The sequence below is a fragment of the Aulostomus chinensis genome, chromosome 5 (assembly GCF_037954235.1).
Source record: "Aulostomus chinensis isolate RoL2024-O1b breed Wild chromosome 5, RoL_Achi_v1.0, whole genome shotgun sequence".
In the NCBI taxonomy this organism is placed as follows: Eukaryota; Metazoa; Chordata; class Actinopteri; order Syngnathiformes; family Aulostomidae; genus Aulostomus; species Aulostomus chinensis.
In genome coordinates this window covers 29,337,040-29,362,189 of record NC_141324.1, presented here as the reverse complement: position 1 = coordinate 29,362,189, position 25,150 = coordinate 29,337,040, and the positions used below count along the sequence as shown (strand labels likewise).

The window sequence follows — 25,150 nt, the reverse complement described above, 5'->3', positions numbered from 1 at the left end:
ACTCACGGTTAATTTGGCTGAATGTTGTTTTCACTACCAGATTAAACCCATTTCTAAACCGCACAGGGAAAACCCGTCAGCGGCTTCACCGCGGCTGCTGCTCTCAAAGTTCTGGTGACAAATGGTCTTGGACGCGCGCTCTGACATTTCTGAGGATCAAACAAACGCAGTGTCCTTGATTACGTTGAGTTCTATCAGTCATGAAAGACAGACGTCAGATGAATGCAGACGCTCGGCTCTGCTCACAACCACAATGCATCATTAAAGGCAAGTTTTCAATTACAGATCCCGGCGCTAATTCAATTAGTCTCTTTTGAAGACACTTTGATAATAGGATCCAGACGGCAGCGTCAATAACTCAAGGATTCATTGAGCTGGAGGGACGTTATCAGAGTTTATCATCCTGGCTGTCAGCGCTCCACTAAAGCAGGAGAGGTGATGTTGGTGGGAACCATGACGCCTCTTAGTTGTCGTCTCTTTTTTTCCCCTTTTTTTTTTAACAACTACTGAAAGAGTGTGTACATTCCGGTACTGCATTGTACTTCAATATAAACACATAAAGAAATGTTTCAAAGTAAACGCGTCGTAAACATCAGTGTTAGACCTTGATGCCTGCCGCAGACGATGGCAAGAAAAATTAAATGAGTTTAAAAAGTGGATAAATCCCACAAAAGAAAGCTGAACTGGTTTCTCTTTAACTCAACTGGACTGAAACGCTCACGGCCAAGTACAAGTGCTGTAGTCGTGGTTCTTTTAGAAGTAGTACATGCAGTAGTACCATTTCTACTTGCTTGTAAACTTCTTTTTTTCCCCAATCAGGATGAATTAAGGAGGAACACCTGCAGCCTTCGAGTGGGGCATGAATCTACTTTCTGGACACACGAAGAACCGCCGTTGTTTGCGTCATTCTTTAAAATCATAAGCCAACTTAAGTCCAGAATGTAATCTTCATATTCTAGAAATTTCTCTTCAGATTTTAAATTACGGTCGACCCAGGATCTGTTTGTTGTTTCTCAATATTCCGCACCTCCACAAACGGGAACATTTCAGGTGTTACAGCAGCAAAGGGAGCACCAGACAGAGCATCCGGTCCTAACAAACATCAAATACTGGAAGTAAATATCAAGGACCGTGGTGAGGAGACAGAGAGCACACACAGGTTAGCGGCAGTCAGTCTGCAGCCCTGCATCCTCCAACCACCAAAGGCAGCGGCAGTAAGAGTGAGAACAAAAGGAGACAACCAGCACATTCTAAATGACTACGGCGCCACTTTAGCTCCCCCCCCTTAATTCAACTGCAATTCCTGTGATTCAATTCAATCAAAGAAGATGGGCTGGGTAAAGGGTTATTACTTCAACAAAATATGCTCTGCAATTTTCTTTGAAATTACAGACAATGGAGGCTTCATCAGGAACGTAGGCAATTTCAAAACTCCCATTTTAGGAGCCGATGTCCCCCGAGAGCTCAGTCAGTGTCACTCCAAATGAAATTGCATAAGGTTTGAATGGCACTTGGATTTTTTTTTTTTTTTTTTTGGTGGGGAGGTGAACATGATTCCACATCCCCTGCACACTGGAAAAAGGCAAAGCAGGAACGGTTACTTTCAAAATTTAATAGCTATTGTTAAAAAGAACAGTTAGATTAGTGAGAATTGTTTCAGACACTCCTCCCGAGAGTGCCGGCGAGATGAAGTGAGTGATAGGACCGAGAAATGAAAGAATAAAGAATAAAAGGAAGAGCAGAGTGAGAAAGTGGCTCAAAGAAACTGAAGGAGAGGCAGATAGCAAGACAGACAAAGGCACATTACACAGAGGAGCAGAGAGCCATGAGAAAGCTCGTTCAAAGCATGACAAACAACGCTTTGAACACTCCCAACTAGCAACCAGATGGGATTCTGGAATGTTCTCACATCTTATACATTACTTTTTGGTTGCTGGAGCAAAAAAAAAAAAAAAAAAGCACTAAAGTTTGAGCTTCTGCATAAGTTTAAATAAATTTAATAAATCCAGAGTTGGGCTGCAAACACTCGGTTGGTTTACACGAATAAATAAGTTGAACTTATTGTGTCAGTTCAACTTTTAAAACACACGTGAACACGTACGTCCGGGCGGCGCCTGACGAACACGCCCGGATCGTGCCGCTGGAATCAGAACAATCCTGGCCGGTCAACGCTTCGGCTGCTCGTGTTCTGTCGGCCCTGCTGCGGCGTGTAACACGGAAGTCAAACAGCGCTGCTTAAATGACCACACCTTCAGGAGAAACACACACCTGTAAAGACCAGGAAGCTTAAGGGGATTTTCTTCTCATAGTTCTTGAATGTACAGCTGTAAGGGGGAACACTGCCACCTACTGTTCTGGAGGAGGACATAGTTCAGGTACAGATCGGGTCCTGCTCCATCGTGTATCCAGGGACAACTGCGATCCAATTAAAAGGCCTGGTCAGGCTACACCTACTGCTCCACTGCAACTGTGTGTAGAAACTAAAAGACCAAGTTGCATCCATCAGCACCATCTAAAACCTCCTCTTTGAATTCACTGTCGTCGGGTGTCCATGAGACGTTCTCCTCCAATCCCTCACAGCCGTAACCCTCCTCTCCCTGGGCCCGGACCCTGGCCCGGCCCGCTGAGGCCGTCTGGTATTCCAGCGGTGTGGAGACATTATTTAGACAGTAATCAACCAGAATGGGGCTGAACGTTGATGTAGGCCTGAGTCCAACACGCAGACCGAGTCAGCTTGACTTGGCTCTCCTGACGATGTCAAACATGCCACAGGTAGAGGGAACGTGTGTACACGTGTGTGAGACGGAACGTGATCAAGTACATGTAGAGGAACGGAGATGGGGGGGGGAGGGGGGGGGAGGAATAAAAGGAACATTTCTCCATCTGTATTTATGTGAGCCATATGGAGGCGGAACCATGTACCAACTGGAATGGATCAAGCATGCACACACAAAGCAACGCCACATTCCTTTACGCACAGAAAACAAAGAATGTAGGTGGTACCCCTACAGCAATTTAGTTTCCAGCCTCTAGCCTCAGCTTGATGCTCTTTGGAATAGCTTTCTGAAATACTGGATCACATCCCTCCCAGAGAAATTGCCTTTTCTGTTTCAATGAAAGGATTTTTTTTCTCCAAAACGCTCAAAGGTTGAGAGCTCCTGACTGGCGTGTTATTCGCAGGGATTTCAGACCCCCTACCAAGCTAGAAATGTCTTGTTATGGAAATGTTCAGAGAATATTACACGCCATAGTTTCGCTAGTTTTTAATTTGTTCCCAGAACACTTCCCAACTATCTCATTCTCACTCTACAAAGGTTGTTTCAGATAGCAGATTACAGATGAAGTATTCAACAACTTCTCCACAGAAGTCTCAGAATACTACGATCTCAATATTGTGTCTTGGTAAATATTTACAGGATCATTATTTGTAAGGATTGACATCCTCACAATGTTCTTCCATTAGAACTGGTGGCTAATGTTAGCCAATGTTAGCTGGGTCAGGACCCTCTCACACCAGTCTCCTTTAGTCCAGACTATCAAGGCTGTTTACTTTGATGCCAACTACAACAAGAGGTGTAAAATCTCCTCCAGGACCAGATCCAGACCAGCGTCAGAAACAGCCGGACTGGGGATCACTCTGTTTTTCCAAGAGAGCCAGGGTCCGGAGAAACCAGATCAAATGTCACAGGTTGAAACCAGTAGCTGTGGCTGGAGGGAGGAGGGATGGAGGACCGGCGCAGGTGGAGGTGGTTAGCGCCAACCATGACAATCACACCAGATCTGAGATGCTTGGCACCATTAGCATGGTAGCGCCAACTGAAGCACCTGAAGCTGTTACAGTCCGATGCTGCTGTCAGTGCGACTGACCCTCATTTCCCCGCATTAATTATCCGTCCAATATGAGAAGATACTTTACAACTTTATGTTCCGTAAACTCAAGACAGCGTCAACACTGAACCCGCCTCACGATGATAAATGTAGCGCAAATAGGCAATCCAATATGGCTGCCACAGGAAGTTCGCGAGAGCGACCAAAAATGAATCCAGGGAATGAGTCGGGGCAACAACGTGTACCAAAACAGATTCCTGCAAACAAACAACAAACCAATATCAAAATGTAATCAGGTTTCTTTTAAATCTATATAAATCCTCCCTGCAGACACACTCCGGTGTGTGCGGTCGTCTCTGGTCTGAAGCTGGTGTGTACGCTCTAAACACACAGGCGACCCGAGCGCTGGGTGGCAGGTCACACAGCTCGTTATGTGATGCACCGTTTACTAAACTCAAACTCCCGACGGAGCCGCGGCCACCATGGAGCAAAATACCAGATAGAGCCGAGCGTTCCAGCCCAGGGAGGGGAAGGGAGCTGCGGATAATGGTGACGAGCAACACACACCGAGGAGGAGTTGTCAGATTGAAGGCCATTATCCCCCCCGACGCCAAGTGTTCTGGCTGCTGCTGGAGAGAAGAGTGTGTCTATAGAAGCAAGTCAGGGAGCAAACACACATCTGTGTAACCGCTCGCCAACCCTTCCCTGACTTCCTGCTGCACCTTCAGCAAAGACTCAGCTGTGCAGCCACATAAAAACACATCAAACAGTAAACAATACGAGCAATACTTCAGAAATATTACATTTGTTTTCATCGTGAAATATTTTACAAATTATTTATTGTGGTTTTGCGAGTCACTTTTCATTTTGTGTACTCAGCAGATTTTTGAGGGGAAACCTGAGAGGAAATCTCTCCGATGGTTTTGACAGCTGCAACAGCGAATCCATCAGCTGATTTAGAGAAAATCATTCGCCACCGGCCACCGGAGTCTCTGGGTTTTAAAGGGTTCGGACCGACAATTGTGGGAAACGGTGATGGGGATGGTTCCATTTTTTGACATCTCACAGATTAATTTATTAATCGTGAAGTGAATCGGGCGATTAATCAGTGATGAAAAAGATCCACAGTCGCATCCAACATGCCATGAAGACACTTTTGTACGCCAAATACTTGCTGACTTCGTCTGAATGACTTCTGCTGATTGGCTGATGTCGATAGCAACACCGTTGTTCAGGACTGTAATTCAACTCTTCAGCTAATTCACAGATTAATTGAGTCGAATTTGTGAGGGCATGTTTGTTTTATTCGGAGCTGGAGACAGCAGAGAATGTCTTCCTGCATTTTAAATGTCATCTGAAATCAGAACGAGAATCAGCACAGGTGATGCTCGCTAATGGCAACAAGGATCAGTTCGTAGAGACAGACGAAAACACTCCTGGTGTTAAGGTTGAAGTTTTCAGTGACGACTGGGGTATTCCTCCTGTTCCCGACAGCAAACCTGGGATCCAGCTGTTCCAGGACAGTCTGGTTCTGTCAGTCCAGGGTTCTGCTGTCAGACCACATAAACGCACAGCTCCAGTCAGATCCTTCAGATTCTGCACTGATAGCAGCCGACACCCGCAGTTGTTGTCTCTCTAGCTGCTCTTTGATCGTTTTTATAGACCTCTACAACATCGACTTTCTTCTCCACTCCCTCTTTCATCTGCCAGCGTCTCCACTGCTTGTTTATTCCCGCTGCACTAATGATAAACCTGTGGAGCGCAGCTGCTTTACAAAGCTGAGATTCTTTGATCTGAGGGGCTGCATGTGTTTTTAGCTTTCACTGCTTTCACTTCTCAACAGGTGGATTACGGTTCTGAAACGCCACCATCTGTCCAACTTGACCACCTTCATTTTCGGGGTAATAGAGTTGGGTAGCAGGTGATTAAGGGCACATTACGTGCTGGTGTGGAGTGGTGACGGCGGGTTGCACCCTGAGGTGGAGATCCTCTCGGGGGAAACTGCACACCCTCAGGAAAGGGAGAGTCGTCTTTCATCTTCCCTCCATCCCTCTCCTCCGGCTTTCTCTCCTTGTCCCTCCCAGCTGGAAGAGATCAGGCTCCCACAGCTCTCTGTCATATTAAAACCGAAAGATCAAAGAGGATGAGGCATGGAGGAGAAGAGGCGATCGAGGGAAGGAGGGAAACACCGGGAATAAAAGACGACAAGAGGAGGAAGAATAGAACGACAGGATTTTAGTGAGTTTCTGCCTCTGAAGACTGAATGTTGACTTTATACGCCAATGAAGCCTTGATTCTTGCTCCAGGCAGAAGAGTAGTTTGAGTAAATGATACGTCGTAATGCCTGTCACATAAATGATGAATACCAGAGACTGGATTTCACAGGCATAGAATTTGTAACTGTAAGATGGAGGCGTATAATCCAGACAAAATCCAGACATTTGCAAAGATCCCTTTTTTTTTTTTTTAATTATTTACATGTGGTTTTAAGACTGGAGAGATTTACATTATGGAAATTACATTCTGCCATGTGTGAAATGTCAGCGAGTGTCATTTTCATAATAACAATGATAACAAGAATTGCAGTTAGAGAGCACATGTCGCCGCCGCCAAGGCCAATATTATATGCAAATCTGCAACAGAAACATTATACGTGTCTGGATTTATTTCCAAAAATGTGACATTGTTTCACTGATCAAAATGCCCCCAAATACCGCTGACAGATGGATTAACAAGCAGAATGACCTTCCAGGAAGAAGTGCGAATGTTAGTATCCATCAAAATAGTTACAGCAGAACCATCAAAACACAAATAAACCCTGAAAAAACAAGAAAGACACCCCTCTGACAAAGATTTATGATTTCATGAAGTACCCCTGGGGCTGGGTACTGGACTTTGATACTTTAATGACACCGACAGAACTGCGTCAGTACCATCAAGTATCTCAAGATCTCGTTACTCACTCCCACAAGTCAAACCCTGAGGAGGAAACTTCTGATTTGTGAAACTGCACTTGTGGAAAATTACCAACTTGCTGAAAGACCAAACAAGAAAATTTACTTTTGGTAAACTGGTGTCTGTTTTCATGTTCTGGTACAGTTTTGAGAATGTGAAAATGCCAAGGAAATAATCCCCCTGGTGAAACTCCTCACCTTCCAGGTGTCCAGAATCAGGTATGTGGTCGTACGCGGTGCTCCCAGGTGCAGCAGAGAGGGCGGAGCAACGACCTGGACAGCTTGGTAGGGTGTGTGGGCAACGTACGATTGTAGAGAAAAACGAGGCAACACTGACATATCGATCAAAAACTGTCCAAGAAGTCAAGCTATTGATTGAGGTACAGATAGCAAAAGTGTTTGGTTGACACTGTGCCCTGGCCACGCCTCCCTCCCTCCCTGCCTTTGTTGCCAGTACAAGTAACTCACTTGCGTCTCCTCCCCCTTCCCTCACTATCCCAAACTCTGAGTGTGTGCGACCCAGTCACACTCTCACCATCGCCCGGTCCACTCAAACCTCCGTGTCAAACAGTGGATCCATTTCAAAGTCCTTCTCCTCATCCACACCTAAACCCCGTCACACCTCACAGATCCACTTCCAAACACCAGCCGAACTCTGCTCCTCTGATGCCAACATCCTATCTCCCCCGCCCAGGACCAGGCTCTGGACCCTGGGGAACAGAACTGCTGGCCAAAGACAGTTTGTTTCCGGGTCGTCCGTAAGTCTATCCGTGCACCCCATGACTACTAAAGCTACATCTCTGGGACACCTTGGGGAAATTTCTCAAATTTGGCCCCAAGCGTCCACTGGAACTAAAAGATGAACTGAGGATACTTTGTCCAATATTTGAAGGGATTTCCTCCCGCGATGTTGTGTTCATGTGAGGTGACAGTAACTTCGACCTTTCGCCAACAAACGTCCGAGGACGACACAGTGAAGAAAGAGAACAAGAGTCGGAGTGGTAACGGCATGAGTGAGGCGGAGAACAAGAACATTAAGCAGCAGAGAAAGAAGTGTCTGGACACCGCCGGACGAATATGCACACAAAGATATACGTCCAAACAAAACACACAGCGAGAAGAAAAGAGGGAAGGAGTCAAAGGCTTATGATAGAGAGGTGGTAGCAGATTAACACTGAAGTCTTCACACATCTGACAACACAAACACACACCTACAGTATTATCTGCAACCCTATTCACACCATGCTCACAAAAAGTACAGAAACAGAAGGACAGAACACACACACGCTTTCATAAACAAACCCTTTCACCATGCCGACTCAAATCTAAGCTCCACAGCAGCACCTACTGGACATTTGTTCTGAGTCTATGGCTGCTGCTGCTGATGTAAACCTGTCTAAAACACACAAATACAAATATATATATATATATATATACACACACACACACACACACACCTTCTTGTTTGCATACACACCTGCATATAAAAAAAACTCAACCCAGACACACTGACGTAAATACTTGACAAAACCTGAACGTGCAGGTTTCAGCACACATTATGCATGCGCATACACTGCACAGCTGAGGTGATTTATGAGCGTACGGCTCAGGTTTGCATGATTTATCCAGCTAAAGCTGCACTGTGCACATGAGGGACTCAACCTCACTCTGACACACACACACACACACACAAACACACACACACACACACACACACACCAACACTGCAGGGCTTGTTAGCATGGGAGCACTGGAAAGAAGCGTCATACGATTCCGTTAATTTCTCAGTGTTTTTGTGATTTATTGCATGTGCACACGCGACTGTCCACAAGTGATTTGAAGAATCTGTGCAACTGTGTGACATCCTGTTATATTTGTGTGTGTGTGTGTGTGTGTGTGTGTGTGTGTGTGTGTGTGTGTGTGTGTGTGTGTGTGTGTGTGTGTGTGTGAATTCACGTTGGTATGTTTATCCTGGTGTGGTACATTTGATCAAACTAGCTCTCTAGTGTGTAAGTGTGACAACCAGCACTCAAGTGTGAATACTGGAAGGAGAACACATGCATATGCCAGCGTTGAGATTCCTGCAAAGGTATCCAGGTGTGTGTGTGTGTGTGTGTGTGTGTGTGTGTGTGTGTGTGTGTGTGTGTGTGTACGTGCTGTCAGTACATCTGTTTAACAACATCCCTGGTGGATTATACGCAGCCTCTGTCCCACACTGGAAGATAGCCGGGTCCCTCAGCAGTTGCAAACACACAGTGATACAAACCAGGACTCTACGTATCGTCCATCATGACACACTGACCTACGAGCGCCGCCGCCGCTGTGCAAAAAACCATAAATCATCAGCACAAAGTGCATCGCTAAATTTTTGTTGAGCCTTCTAACAAAATATATTGTAGATCTGACAAGGTTTGTGATCATGTGACCATGTTCACACGGGCTACAATAATCCATCCATTGATGTTTCTTTTGCTGACGTGAGCTGGCAGAGGAATACCCAGGTTCCCACTGCCATGCAGAGCAAACATGACATCCTTACATTCTGGAGATGCAAAACTCAACTGTTTCACACACAACCCAAGACTCAACCTGCTCCTGGAAACTGAGAATCTGCCCAGAAACTCAAGATTATACAAAGTTGTGGGTCGCGACAGACACACGGACAGACAGTTCTTTAGCTTCACCCTTGCCAAGAAAGCACAGTGAAGACAACAGCTGGTCCCCCAGCGGCCGACGCAGACATCGTCGCTCAGCTCTCATTCGTGTTATTTACTCTTCGGCTCAGTGTGAGTGTCGCTTCATTTTTGCGGCCATGATGCTTTTTCTTTTTCTCCTACACAGATAAAACACAATGAACTGAAATGAGACCCAAACCCTATAGAACTTGATGTTTGTCATGTTGCGACAGCGGTTGCTGCAAGTGTTTTCCTGGTGATTCGGTAAAACGCTGCAATTCAAACTGCCGGCGTCGCCAGGAGCTGCAGCCGTTTGACTGCCGGCACAAAAACGCTGGCCGGGCTTCACAGTGCGACTTTAAGAGGATACACATTTACAACGCACCTGCAACGCAGCTCAACTTGAATATTTCATTTGCTCGATTATTCCTGATGATGAGCTTGTTGCTGTTTACGTTCTTAAATTCAGGTTCTTGTGGGGGAAAAAGTGTTGTTTTCATTCATACAGTATACGAAGCCGCCCGTATGAGATGAAGTTAAACATTTATTGCTAAAATATCATTCATCCAAGTGCCAGAGGCGTTGTTGTGATGCATCTGTGTGTGTTTGATTGTTTTTCTGGTATGGTATTACACACACACACACACACACACACACACACACACACACACAGCTAATATTCAATAAAAGAGATGGACACACTAAAACCAAGCAGACATCGCTCACTAAACACGCGTAGAGAAATCGTTAAATCACACATATTGAACAAAACAATTGAACACATGTAAATCCTCAGAGAGCAAGACTGACCCACACACTGTACAAGCTGTGTGTGTGCATGTGTGAGTGTGTGAGAGTGTGTATACATCTCCCACTGCAAGCAGCTCAGTGCCTTGTTGCTTATCTTTTTAATTGGTTGATTTGCAACTATGTCTGTGAATGTTTGACACATGCTCACACAGAAAACACACACACACACACACACACAAAATCAAGAATGCGCAGGCACAAAGACATCAATGGATGGAATCAAATCACACAGATGCATAAACCTCCATATTATACTCAGCAAAATGCACAACAGTCGAGCCTCTTTTCTACACAGCCTCAGCACCTCCAACCAGTTCTCATTAATACCCACTCTGCTGACAGCTCGCTGTTGCCATGGCGACCCCCTACCTGTTGCCAAATGGGCTGGAAGTTCAGGGGCTTCTGAACGTGGCTCCAAACTATCGCAGTCCTCTCTTTCCCTCTTTTTTTCGTTGTCTTTTTTTGGGGTGCCACGGCGCCACCCGAGCTGCTGCAGGCACGCACAATTACCCACTCAGGGACGGAGAATAGCTTCATTCATTTCAGCGCGATTCAATCTGGCTCACTTCTGTGCCGCGCAATGCTCTGTTCCGTGCGTTTTGTTATGAGAGGTGCTGATTCCTCCACACGAGTGAAACAGGCCTGCCTCATTATTTGATGCTCTATTCTAATTTGCCCTCTTCTTTTCACGCTCCTCTCTGTTCCACGTCATTCATCCTAGGAAGATAAGGTGAAACCAACTTGAGGAAATTGCGGTACTTCATTCACATTCCGAGCTGCTCTATTCACCGGGGATGTTACGCTTCCATTGCTATTTTACACTCTTAACAACGGTTCAATACATTATTGGAAAATGGCTCTCCAGCTGACGGTGCACTAGCAGATTTTTGGTGTTCCAGGACGTGCAGAGTATGAAGCGCAAAGATGCACAACATTCTCCACTTCAGCTTCCTGAATAATAAAAAATTGCATGGTTTTGTTTGTATTTGGTCTTTATTTTATTTCTTTTATCTATCAGTGCAACCTTGGTGTTCAGCCTGCAGACCCTGTATAGGATAATAAGTTTTGATGTTCGTTTAAGCTCCACATCTGTATTTCTTTTTTTACAGTGGTCAAACAATGCAGTGTGGCAGGAACGAGTCTTAAAAACCCGAACTGAGGTCTGTGGGTCCCACGGGCCTGAGATACTTCAGGTTTTTGTTCTACCAAATCAACCCAACTTGTGAATTTCCCAGCATTTGTGCGTATGAACAACAGGGGTTGCTAACAAATGGCTGCACAAGACTGCAAACATCACCACGGCAACCTGATGAAGCTCCTGGTGGTATTGCCGCTGAGGTCATTCACCCACCGGGTGGCGAGGGCACAGCCCCACCTAGCCTAGGACTTCCAGCTGTCGCCTTTCCTCTTCAAATATCACATAGGCGTAGTTCATCAGCGTGAAGCTCAGGAACCCAGTGGAACAATCCAAGTGTGTTCTGGAGGTGGAGGGAACCTGCGGCGATGCCTACGTCTGGGTCAGCCCACCTCATCGCTGCTATTTGTGTGGTCCCGTTTCCAACATAAAAATAACAACTTTTGTATCTTTAAATACAACAAAACACAGTCTGTCCAAAATAAAAACTGCTCTGCTTTGTTTAATAATTGCACAGGCTGACATCACAATCGATGACGGTGCAGCGCCAGCGCGCAGGCCTCCTCCTCCTCAACTGCTGCTAACTCAAATGGGTCACACCCATGATTTATTGAGTTCTTCCTTTTCCCCGCTGCATTAACGGCTATTCAACAGTATCATAAATACATTTACGTGTGTAACAATGGCTGTTTTTCTTTCATTTGACGTTTCTCATCGCGCGATTTTCTCATCCTGTCATTGTGCAGTTACAACAGCCGTCCTGGAAGAGCGCAATCAGAGTGGAGCTGAAGCCAAAGTGACACAACAAAAACAGTGAGATCAACCAGAGAGGTTCTCTCTCTCACACACACACACACACACACACACACACACACACACACACACACACCAGTTTGAGATCTCGGCAGCTGTTATTATGGGTCTGTATTGTGTGTGTGTGTGTGGTTGTACAGAGGAAATGTGATATTACATGCCGTCATTCAGACTATTTTGCGAGGTCATTTTCTGTAACAGCACACAGCAAGTGTACATAACATGACATCTAGTCAACAACCTGTCTCTCAATATAGCAGAGAGGCAGCATCAAGTAACACACACACACACACACACACAAACAGTGCAAGGCCACACACGCACTAATGTAACTGTTCTTCACTGTGAGGGCTGTCAGCAAAATGAGTTGACAGGAGGGCGTATGTGTGTGTGTGTGTGTGTGTGTGTGTGTGAGAGAGAGAGTGGGTAGGTAGCCTTCAGCAGGTCATTAATATAGTCAGAAAGACAAATGAGGAAAATGGTGCAGCAGTTCTGCAGATGGATGATGGGAACCTCTCAGTTTAACCCTTTAGTGTAGCAACCTCGTGATCAAAGGACTCACGACGCCAGAAACAGTGACACCATTTTAGTTCCAACAGTCCAGAGGTGGCTGTTCACCACCCAACTGGTACCGGTGCCATTCTGAGCTTTGGCCCTGTCTCCTGAACAGTTCCATATTCTCACCAGTTTGAGCTGAACCATCCATCTCAGAGTGGGGGTTAATACGACACTTCCAGGTGGGTCTTGGGACGTGAGGTTTGGAACCGTTCCCCGTCAGCGGGCTGGGCCTCACAACACGGAACGCTCGCAGTTCAAATATTTCACCTCAGGAGCAGAGGTGGTGACGTTCCGCCGCCCCGCCGAATACCAGGGAGGGAACCGGGAAGACGAAACACAGCTGCACCACAAAAGCCAAACTGAGAATTTCTCAACAGCCGAAGAGATGAATTTGACTGAGCGTCTGATGGGGGAGCCGTGACGCTCGACCGTGTTAAGTCCACGGCTTTACAGGGGGGTGGGTTTTCACCCCGGTGTCAGGCTGTGGTGATGAAATAAGGGTTCAGATCCCCGAGATCCCACCAAATATCAGCGGCTCACCTCAGTGACGACGTAAGCGTGATCGGGCTGGGGGCCGTGTGGAAGGAGACAACCTGACCAAACCAGTGTGACCTACGTCTCAGCCCTGCTGGCTTCTCACTGGCGAGCCGTGATGTAGCCCCTCCCACGCTGCAGCGGTTGGACCTGCGATCTCTTCTAAGCACTAACGGAGGCCCTGAAAGTTGGTGTGAAGAGAAGCCGCCGCCCAGGAACAGGTAATATGGTGGCTGCACGTGTACAAGGATGCTGCTTTCACCACTCGGCTACTTCTTCTTCTTCTTCCTCCTCTCTCTCACATCCTGGTACCACGACAGAACAAACTTGGATCTTCAATCCGGTTTATTTTAATACATCTTCTGCAAAATGATGTGCGTGCTGCATGTGGGCCTGCTTGTTAGCATATTTTCTAATTATATTCCAGCCATGTCATGTATATTCCCAGTGAGGGAAGCAGCCCTTAATCTTCCCCACTTAAGCAGGACCACATGTCCTCCCTGTGGCGTATGAGATTTACTTCATCATCGCTGTGTTATTTCTGACTTGCATGTCATTGTGGATTTATAGTGGAATTACTTTTAACTTTTTAACCTCTCAGCTGAGGGGCAGGGGAGTGGACAAGGATCTGGTCATCTGTGACAGGATCTCGCTGAGCTGCTGGGCCGTGGATCCCTGAACGCCTGACAGCTTGAGCCCGTGGTGGCGGTGACTGGACGGGCACGGAACGCAGACACGGCGCTGGACGTCTGATATTCTATAGTAACGCCATCAAATATGATCTGCAGGAGATTTACAGTTGCTGGGTTTCCATTTAACCGTCAAGTGAACCTAAAACTCGAAGCGAGATGCAAATTGCGAGTGTGTTCATCGGGGGCTTCAGCGCAGCAGCGAATAAACATGTCTGACCCTTCAAATAACCGCCTGCTGTCCTACCTGTTCCTGCCTCTCCAGCCAGCGGTCCACCATGGGGTGATTGGCGCTGAGTGATGACCGCGCCGTCTCCCTCTGAAACTCTCTCTGATTGGCCCAGGTCCCTGCGTCCCGCGGCAGGCTGCGGTACGTGTCCATCCCTTTACCCTGCAGGAACACATCACCACTGCTCCGTTACCAAGTTGTGGTGAAGCTGTTCAGAAACGGGTGAATTGTTTGTTGCAACATTTTGGTTGTTGTATCTGCTGAACGCCAGAATGGGAAGGCGAGAAACTAAAGATTCTATCAACTTCAAACTACGAGTAATTCATTACCAACAGAAACCAACGCTAAACTCTGTGAGCAAATCTGAGGAACAAATAAATGTGAACTGTAGGTTCTTGAGGACGGGTGACTTGAGAACATTCAAAATAACAAGATCCCACACATAGAACCCCCTGCCCTTTGGCTGCTAAGCCCCACCCACCTTTCTCTCCAGGCTATTTGTGCCGGTGGAGTGTCGCGCTTTCAGGAAGCCAGCAGTGGTGGACCAGCGTGTCGGGTTTTTCCTTGACGGCTGCTCCTCTGTGTGAACCCGGGCCTCAACACCACTGAACGGCCCGTTGGCGGTCAACAAGGCGGGGTCGCTGCTGCGCCGCACGTGGAGGGGCATATCTGAGAGAGAGGAGGAAACAACAGGGGCGGTGAGCAAATACACAGCAAGTCTTTATTCCTAAATTTGAGGGTTCAGAATTCACCCTGGCAGATGCCTGGCCTGCCGCCCATCGTTTAGAGGAGGACAGTTTGGCCTTTTGAGGCTGGCGTGCAGGTCCACTGCTTCTTCTCCGTCCAGACTGACAAGTACCATGGTAGCGACTTGTCAATCACCGATCGCCACACCCCAAAGCCAATAAAACCATCATCTGACAAAATTGACACCCCCCTGTTCTGACCAGAAGTCACCGTTACAGACTCCCAAACAATTTTATTAAAGCCACATGAGCATTGGCTTCATTTCCAGACCTGGAGGCTCCGCCCACCTTCATGAATATGAGCTACTGAGGGAAACCGCCCTTTTCCCAACAACAAAGAAAACTAATTCTAGTTGTTCCATCATCACCCTATCACAAAAAACTTTAGAAGTCGAATCAGGAAGCTTTATTCCCTATCAGCGTCCCCTCATTGCCCTGCAGCAGCAGTAACAGAGTGGCAACAACAATGCGAGGAAGAGTGTGTTGAGAAACGTCCCTGTGAGTGTCCATTAAAACTCTTCACTCTGGTTTACGCTCCAAAAAACAACGCTAACAAGGGCAGCAGCCGCACAACACCGCAGCCTGTGCCTGTACACAAGGCTCAGTGTTATGACTTCAAAAAATATTCCACTCTCAGGCCTCTCAAAAATCTCACGACTAAAATCCTGGAGTGGACCACACAGGAGCGATGGAATATAAACGAAGAAGTGAAGCTGTTGAAGAGGCTGCAGCGATAACAATGGCGGGTGTCACGTTCCCATGTTCTCTTCAAGCTGTTTACATATCGTCAGATGTTTTGGACAGTGTTGTGAGTCCAAAAGGAAATACTGAGAGGAGTGTGTGCATGTGCGTGTGTGTGTGTGTGTGTGTGTGTGTGTGTGTGTGTGTGTGTGTGTGTGTGTGTTTGGGCCTGAATCAACAGTTTCCAGTGTCTTTGTGTGGATCACGAGAGGATGTTCATGACTGGATTAATCCTTGTTTGTGTCTTCGGCCACTGATAAACTGCTGTGTGTGTGTGTGTGTGTGTGTGTGTGTGTGTGTGTGTACACGTCATACTTATGTTCAGGTGTCAATGTGCATGTGGCCTATGAGAGGTTTTTAAATCATCTAAATGTATTTTTCATGCACACAAACCAGCAGGCGTGTTTAGAGATATCAGAGCCAACAGCTACAGCAGTAGAATCTGGACATGTGTTTGTGTGTTTGTGTGTGTGTGTGTGTGTGTGTGTGTGTGTATGTGTTCTTGGCTGACTGGTGATGTCGGGTCACCCAGATCGTGGGACTTCAAGTGCTGGGAGCCGTGGGAGGCAGCAGGGCTCAGCGAGATGGAGTTCAGCCTGTCCTGACAGGTCTCAACACCTCCTCCACAACTGTGACTCCCAGAGGGCATCGGAGCACAGGAACACGGCGGTGATGAGGCCCGCCGCACAACCCAGCGCCTTCTGCTGAAGCAGCAGCACAGTGTGGCTCACACACGTTGAGTTAACTCACTTTATTAGTGCTATTTGGGAATCCAGCTCGTAATCTAATACTCCACAAAAAACCCAAACAGATAAAAATAGATTCTTCTGAGCGCGAATTTTTCCCTGCCCTGATATTCAGACGAGTTCCTGCTCATTTTCATTGGCCTGGAAGTTCAAATCCTACTTTGCAATGCCAGTACAAGTCCTGGAGCTTCCTGAGCACCGCCTTCATTTCAACTTTTGTGGCGAAGCCGAGTCTCAAAACCTGGAGGAACGTTGCCACTGTTGAACTACCAGATTTTTCTTTGCCAAAGATCTTATTTTCTGCAATAAAACAGAATCTAACTGCCTTTTGGTCCAGAGAACCCAAGGTGATGCCGACGTCACACTGGACTACGCTGATCCATCCCCCTGGCACTAAATATAACCGGGGCTTCTACTGCGAGTGTCTATTAACAACATTTATTATCAGCTAATACATTAAATACTAAAAACCCTGAAGAGAAATTTAAAAAAACATCTGTCATTAGCACTGAGAAGAATGTGTTCATTTGAAATGCAAATTACAATATTCTCATTAAATCAAATCTATTAATAACTTCAGAGGTTTCCGCAGTTTTTCTCTCTGTGACATGAAATTTAATTTTTTTGTGTTTAATTATTTTTTTCGTGATGACGATAGGTAACAGCATGAGCAGCTAAAACGGCGGCTCTTTCGGGGATTATCAGGAATAACTCATTAACTTTACTGTACGTTTAACAGATTAACTTTAATGAGGACTTTTGGAGAATACTAATCACTGCTTCACGCTTTAGAAATTAACTTTTCCATTTAGCATGCGGAAGCCTCACATGTTGACAACAGCAGCATGCAACAGCAGCACGGCCCTTTAATCAGCATTTCTATTTCTGCAACGGTTGAACAAAGCCAGGAAACCAACATCAATCAGTCTGTTAATTTCAGCAGAACTTCTGTTTAATAAACTTAAGCGCTTTTCTTTCTGGTTTGTTCGCTGACAAAGAAAACTGGCAGAGGCTCACACAGTCCAGCGCAAGTCAGTGATTGAAAGCTATTCTCATTAGGCACGCAACCAAAAAATAAACCCCACACCTTCCACTTCTCTTCCACGTCTGACATTTCTCTTAAAACCCATTAAAATTCAGCTAATGAGATTCAGTGTCATCAATTAAGAGGGGTTAGCATCGACTATGGAGACTGTTAAATTGGACATAACTGGCAGGTGTGATTATGCCAGAGATTTCCATTTACTTACTGCATATTCACACTCGCCATCTCATCCAGAAATCCAATTACAGCTGCAGCGACCTCCTTGCACTCTCTCTCTCTCTCGTGTGTGTGTGTGTGTGTGTTTGTGTGTAAGATAAACACACAAAAAGGGAGATTTCCATCAAAGCCAGTTCGCTGGGCATTGCTGGTTTGAGTTGGAGGTCCCTGGACCAACGTGGCATTCCTGACTATCGGATGTTTTTCGGGTGCATATTAGAGTCAGCAATTTAGCAGTGTCATCTGCTACACTGACAGGTGCTCCAACAACACGTCGGTGCTCAGGGGTGCTGTACCCAAGCCCCCCTCCTCCAGCTGTGCTGGGGTCAGGGAGGCACACCAGTAGAACTAGCAGCGTGGAGCCCACTAAAGGGCAGGGACCACCGGTTTCATCATGATGCTCTATTGTGTATCAGTCCTTTGGACGACAACAGCATGTTTGTCGATACCGTTCACGTCATCGGCCGCTGCGAGGCGACGGCATTCACCACATATCCGCCTCCGAGTCGACTCACATGAAGAATTCTGAGGGTGTGTTTAGGTGGAAAAAGTGAAAGAAACGCGGCGTGAGAATTTCAAATGTGTATTCTTTAACTTGGTGATTATACATCGATGTTTTGAAGTAGCTTTGATGAAATCGATGCGTCGTCCCACCCCTGCAGACAAACTCGACTTTGGGGGACAACCCGCTAGGGACCCTGGACCCCAGGACTCTCGCGACCAATTCTCAACCTGTTGGAGTTCATTTCTGAGTCGAAACACGCACGCGTTTATTTGCTTTCATCATTACACCTGAAGAGGGATTAAAAGAGAAGTTTTGCTCTCTAAAACTCCACTTGGACCTGTTTAATAAACACGGATCCACTGGTTTCATCTCATGGAAGCACTAAACTACGCAGGCTTCTCTGCTTTATTGTTCCTCTCTGTTTTCTCCACGTGCTCGTTTCCATCTGTGACTGTGCGCCAAGATTTTCTTGATCCTGCAGGACTACAGGAGTCTGTTCGCCGTCCGAACTCCCAGTAATTATAGCAGAAGTGACACGGTCGGCAAAACTGCAGCGTTAGACCAACTCAGCGTCACATTTGATTTAGGAGGCAGCCAACAGAACCAATTAGCCACTTTGGCCGGGGATCAAATGGCTATCTGTGCCTGGAAAAAAGCGGCCCTCCTGTCCAATTAAGAGAATTTATGGACGGGGTTAAGGTAGCGCTGGGCTGTGATAAGGTAATTTGTTAGGTTTTCTGTATACGGCCGCAGCGGCTGACAGACGACAGAAATGAGATGTGAGAAGAATGGAGTCAATTACTAATCTGTTAATTCAATGTTTTAGCTCCTGGTCTTCGTGGTCCCTCTATTCAGCTGATGTGTCCGTCTAAATACGTCCAGCTGCGCTCCATCCCGGCACTTGGACCTCTAGTTTCTGGTGTTGAGACTTACTGGTGCGCAGGGCGGAGGGGGTGACCTCGATCTCGCTGGCCGCCTGGTAGGGCTGGAAGGCCGAGGTTCCGCTACAAGCACTGAGGTCTGCGGCAAACAGGTCTGGACTCTGGGTTCCTGTGGAACTGGCGCTGGTCCCGTCACCTCCATGATGGGGCTCCTGCTCATCGTACACTGCTATCAACTGGAGGAGCGAGACAGAGAGGACATGATAAATGATTCACACAGAAGAATGGCGGAACAGGCTAAGCTGCTGCAAGTCCTCAGAGACCAGAGAGAGAACTGGAACAAAGAAGGAAGTAGATTAGATTTGGCTGTTTTTCTTTTTCATCACCTAACAATACAAACACTGAGATGATCTGGAATTACGAGATAAAATTGCTGTCACGCACAGAAGAAAGGTGACAAAGACAGGGACAGACCAGGGGGAGAGATAAAAGATTTACAGTGGGAGGATTTTCTTTAGAAAGAAACCTCACAGCGGGAATGAATGAATCTCCTTGTAAAGTCTTTAACATTAAATTATATTTCATTCTTTCGGTTTTTCCATTCATTCTCCACGTCAGCTGAAATCAGGACGTGCGGCGTGCCATCGTAGTGACTGACGCCCACCATTCATTTTTCCTGCGATGTTCAGAAATGTTTTGAGGAGGCAAAAGAAGGGAAGCAGGACTACAAAGTCTAGAGCAAAGTGGAACTGAGGGCTGCTTCAGGTCTTTTCTCTGGTCCGACTCTGGTCTGTCAACCTGGGCTGTGACGCCAGCGTCTCATAAACCCCACAAGAAGAACAAAACCCCTGAGAAAGATCGCTGGCGTTTACTGGTCGCATGCTTCTGGAGCAGGAGTATAAATACAGGAAGGACGATGTAGCACATGGGAAGAGCCTGACACACACACACACACACACACACACACACACAAACTATACAGACAACGCAACACATACAGACAGCTTCCATCTGCAGACACGGATAATTGTGTTTGTAAAGACATTCAACCAAGCTGGAGGCAACGTGTTGGTAGACAACACAACTCAGCGCTGCACTGCCTGGGCGCCACATTTACCGGACTTTTAAAAACCATTTCAATCAAGTTTGGAGGAAATTCAAACAGCACTGAAACACCATCTCATAAAACACACAATATCCAAAACTCAGCATACACACAGGACAGGACCCGAACAAAGAGAATCAAATACTATTTATTTATATATTCACACACACACACACACACACACACACACACACACACACACACACACACACACACTATTCAAATCCAAGTACCAGTTTTCCAGCACATTAAATGTTCATTTCAGCCACATTTAGCTTGAGAGCTATGAAGTTTTATAGCATGCTGGACAGGCTCCCTGGTGAGAGGAGCAGGCTCTTGAGGGCGCGCGCGCACACGCACACACACGCACACACACACAAGCACACACACACACACACACACACAAGGACACACACACACACACACCTCTAGACTAATTTTTCCCATTAGCCCCTTTACATAAATGCTGCACACATTTAGTTCACATTAGCGCTGGTGGCAGCCCCAGTCTAATGTGTGCACGGTTCTGGGGATAATAAAGGTCAAAGGTCAGGAGCAGAGGGAGGGTGTGTGTGTGTGTATGTGTGTGAATATATGTAAAATACACAATCACACACAGGCGCTTTCAGATAAAACTTGGTGTGTGCGTTTGTCTTCCACTCGCCCCATATTAAAGTTCAGATCTGCTGAATCAGCAATGCCTGCCTCTGTGGACCCAGAGGACACCCCCCTCCCCCCACACCCACCCCCAGCCCTTGGGTACTTTTACTGCCCATGTGGTTATTATTACACAGTAATCAGCAGGGCTGTAATACTCTCCATAAATGAGAACTACACCGTGGGGTAGTGTGTGTGTGTGTGTGTATGTGCTGATTGTCAACAGCACAATAAAAGCAGCGGATTGGTGGTTGATCACATGATGAGGTATCAGACGTTCCTGTCTGATTGCCTTGATGAATCCCCTCCACATGTTTGTCAGCAGGCCAGCCCGCTGACGCTAACGCTAACTGGCGGTGTTAGCTGATTCTTATCGATGCTTCGACAACAATGACTTGTTAAAGTTTAAGTTCAGGAGATGTGACGGCCTTTTACCTGCAGAAACCCCTGAGTGCGCGTATCTGTGTGTACAGAACCGGAGCTGCAAGAACAAACACGGGGCCTTTTTTTTTTCCCTTTTCAGACACAAAAAGCCGATTAACCACCGACGTCAGTGAATGATCTCCACCATCCCCCCCATCGCCACGCTCGCCGTCAGGTGCCAAATGCGAGCTGTTTTCCAGAAACACGGCTGCTTCTGCGGATCTTTTTAATGGCTGAACACGCGACTGACAGGAACACAGACCACATTTCACTTGTTCCACTTGTCTAATCAATGTTGGAGAACAAGCCGCAGTGTAAACATCAGAGGGCAGCGGGATGACGGACAGCCGCTCCCCGGGGACCTTAGGTTGCTTCTGCCGCGTGTGTCAGGGACTCCAGTGTCTGCAGGTTATGAAAAAGCCTCGAGTCAAAGCTAATTGCTCCTGTTTGTTGACAAGCAGAGCCTGACCCTGCCATGGGGGAACCACTGCCACCCGTCATCACACACACCCACTCACACACACACACACACACACACGCTAGCAGGTGACATCTAATCAGCAGGGTCGGTGTTCCCTCGGGGAACCAGAGGATGTGTACACCAACAAATAGGTGTTGATTAGTCTGTGCAACTGTGTCAATAACAGCCACCGCGACTTAACCTTTAACGGTCCTGATTAGCACAGCAACGAGGATTTCCATAATTGATTTGTTCATAATTTATAGGTTTAATTTTAGAGAAATCAATTCATCAGGGGCAGATGGTTCATTTACGAAAACAGATCTGCAGATCACGCGTCGCACCGCCTGAGACCCCGAAGCCGACTGGATGTGAACGGCAAACGCTCACATTTATTGGCTGACGTTCCTTCGATATCACAGGGTTCATTCACTTTTTCACTGTCAATGTTCAGGACTTTTCAACGCTCAACACACTCGACCGCAACGTCCACGCGGCCAGCGGATCAGTGTTCACTCACGCCAGTGAATAAGTCGGCCATCGCCAACAAAAAGTAGCTTCCTCCAACAATTGATTTCCTGATGATGTCCACATAAATTAGCAGGGGTAACTATAGCAACCATCCTGAATTTAGCTCACAAATAACTGATCAATCAACAAAAACATTGCTACACCGGCGCAGGCAAGCCATTATATATGACATCACCAGCTACATCACGTCCAAGTATCTGCTGACTGATACACTCAGACTCCAGTGTGATGCCTTTACACTCAGAGTAGTAAATACACTACTACTAGTAGTAGTAGTAGAAGAATATCAAATACGTGCTGTGCAAAACTTTCTGTTCACTAACTTTTGTCCACTTCCCCACACACACACACACACGCACACACACACACACACACACACACACACACACACACACACACACACACACTTCCCCCATAACGCCAGGCTGAAAAAGTAAAAATAATTGAAAAGAAAATTACAACGGAAAGTGTGAGTCAGTCCACTTTTCAGAAGTCACTTGCAGCTCATAAATCATCATCATCATAAGTCTGGCAAGAACAATAGCCTGGCAGCGGGGCCAGAGAGAGCGAACAAAGGTCCCTCCAAGGGGAATTAATCCTTATGGGTGTGTGTTGCCGGGGGGGGGGGGGTGATTTACCAAGACACGGCGGCTGCTTGCACCGTATCAGCAAACGGCCAATCTTATTCCATCAGAAATCCCCATGCTTAGGTGGTAATGATGTCCAAACATTACAGTTGCCATAGTTCTGACTACAAACTCCAAAACATTCATCTTTCCAAGCGGCTTCGTCCGTCTCCTGAGCGTTGGATTCATTCCCTCATCACATGAAATAATGTCAAGTCAGTATTATTTCACGCAGAATTAAATTACATCAACAGGCTGACCCCCCCCCGCGCGCGCGCGCAGAGCTGCGCGCCGCCTCATGTTTGGGGTTTGTTTGCATGATTCATTGACGGTAAAACATACATGCAGAGATAAATAAGCAGGGCAGGACTGATCGAACAGAGGCATTCGCTTCACGCCATCCAGACACGGAGGGGCGAGGCCCATCCAGACACGGAGGGGCGAGGCCAGGGGAGGAGGAGGAGGAGGAGCCACGCGAGCGGCGATCAAACGACCTCTCTTCAGGAGATCTGTTTAGGCTACAACTGGACTGAACAATTTGCAGCCTTTCTGAACACTCGAAAACTGTGAAGGAGAAACGTAAACTTAAACTTAGGCCCCTCCCCCCCAAGGGTTGCTGTTTGTGGGGCAGAGCATCATGAGTCACACAGGAAGTTAAAGGGTTAGTTCCTCAGCAGCCTGATAGCCTCCGTCCTCCAGGGAGAGGCTACGGCCGGGTGCCGTTCCAAAACCACTGATACCAGTACCTGGAGACATGGGTACCACGTCCTGGACAGCTGCTTAATTCCCCACACTGATTGAGACACATTCCATGTTATATAAAAAATATATATATTTGTTGATGGTTTTCAGCTCAGTAGAATTTTAATTAAAAAAAACAGGTTTAATGGCGTGAAAATATAAACCAATTTCTCACAGATTTGTGTTTCAGCCGGTTGGTTTTATGTTGTAGCATCTTGTCATTTTTCCTCGTCAGCAAAGAGGTTTCACAACATAAAAAACACTAAGTCACACTTTGAGATTTAAGCCTCGTGTCGCGTGGGACTGGACTACCAACAAGGCGCCGTTCAGAGGGACGTCTCATACAGACGGCCCTTAAATGCAGCACTGATCTTCTTAATTGAACGTTGGCCTGCGAAGCTGACGATCAGCTGGTTGGAGCTGGAGAAAGAGAGAGCAAAACAGCCAACCGAGCCTCGTTGGTCTCCGTAGCTGGGAGATCCAGAGCTCCGCCGTCTGTCCCGGCCCACCTCAGGACAAAAAACTGCAGCCTACGTCTCCCCCCCCCACACTTGAGGAACTGTGAAGAAAGTATGAGGTTGCAACAGGCCTTTTCCCAGAAAAACCAGCTGTCAGGACACTAAGCATCAATCCGCCACTGCCAAAAACCACAGAGTTCAGACCAGTGACCGACGGTCCTCCCGGGGCAGCAGACCGCAATGTTTATATGCAGTCTTTCGTTCAAAAAAAGAAAAAGAAAGAAAAAACAGGCCCGACGATAAAAACAGCCATTTTCAAAGAATAGTTGGGAACTTAAAACTTTACATGACAACATGATGATACTTTTCAAAACAGGACTGCCTACATTTTATGGTTCTGAAAGATGAACTCAAGAGTTTTGTGTTCTTTGTCTGGAATTTGATACGTGAAAGACTCGTTATTACATTTATTACATGTGTTTCCCCCTTCAGATTTCCGTCTGGTTCGGAGACATGGGAGGAACATTCGGGGAAAGGAGGAAATGAGCTGTAGGTCGACGTGAGACTGGAGGCAGAGAAGCTAGAAAGACGTGGCCACAGGTACGCTTACAAGGCCTCAGCTCAACAGGTCACGAATGCAGACGGGCGGCGAAAGCTGCTCACGAGGGCCGCAGACGGACGCGTGTTCTCTCCTCTTTCATGCCTTCAGTTGGATTTGTTACCCGAGAGTCGACATGTAATAGACCCTACGCTGCCTTGCCACATGTGGTCATTAATGGGCGGAGGTTATACAATTACACACTGGGACAAAAAAAATAACAGCGGCTCCATCTCACCTACTTCATCAACAAGAGGTGAAGAAAAGGCGGCTTGTTTTAGGGCACGTTTGAATTCTAAGCACAGTCGTTTTGAGGTTTTCCTTTTATAAACTGCTAAATGTAAAAAAAAAAAAAAAAAAAGGGACTTGTGAAATAGCTTTAGAAGGCAGAAGCAGCTCTGTTCTGTACAGCTACCACGTTATCATGGCTGAGGCTTGGGAGATGA

The 25,150-nt window shown here is 46.7% G+C and overlaps 1 protein-coding gene across 14 annotated transcripts in view; it reads right to left on the bottom strand.

Annotated features, from left to right (window-relative positions):
- Positions 1-25,150, bottom strand: part of pard3ab (par-3 family cell polarity regulator alpha, b) — a 226,785-nt gene that overhangs the window by 125,655 nt on the left and 75,980 nt on the right. For all 14 annotated transcript variants that reach the window (XM_086204487.1, XM_086204489.1, XM_086204488.1 and 11 more), the window contains 3 exons: positions 19,158-19,341; positions 14,707-14,894; positions 14,244-14,387 (listed from right to left, as the gene is read on the bottom strand). In XM_086204487.1, the coding sequence (XP_086060613.1) occupies positions 14,244-14,387; positions 14,707-14,894; positions 19,158-19,341 (516 nt within the window). The remainder of the gene's footprint in view (positions 1-14,243; positions 14,388-14,706; positions 14,895-19,157; positions 19,342-25,150) is intronic.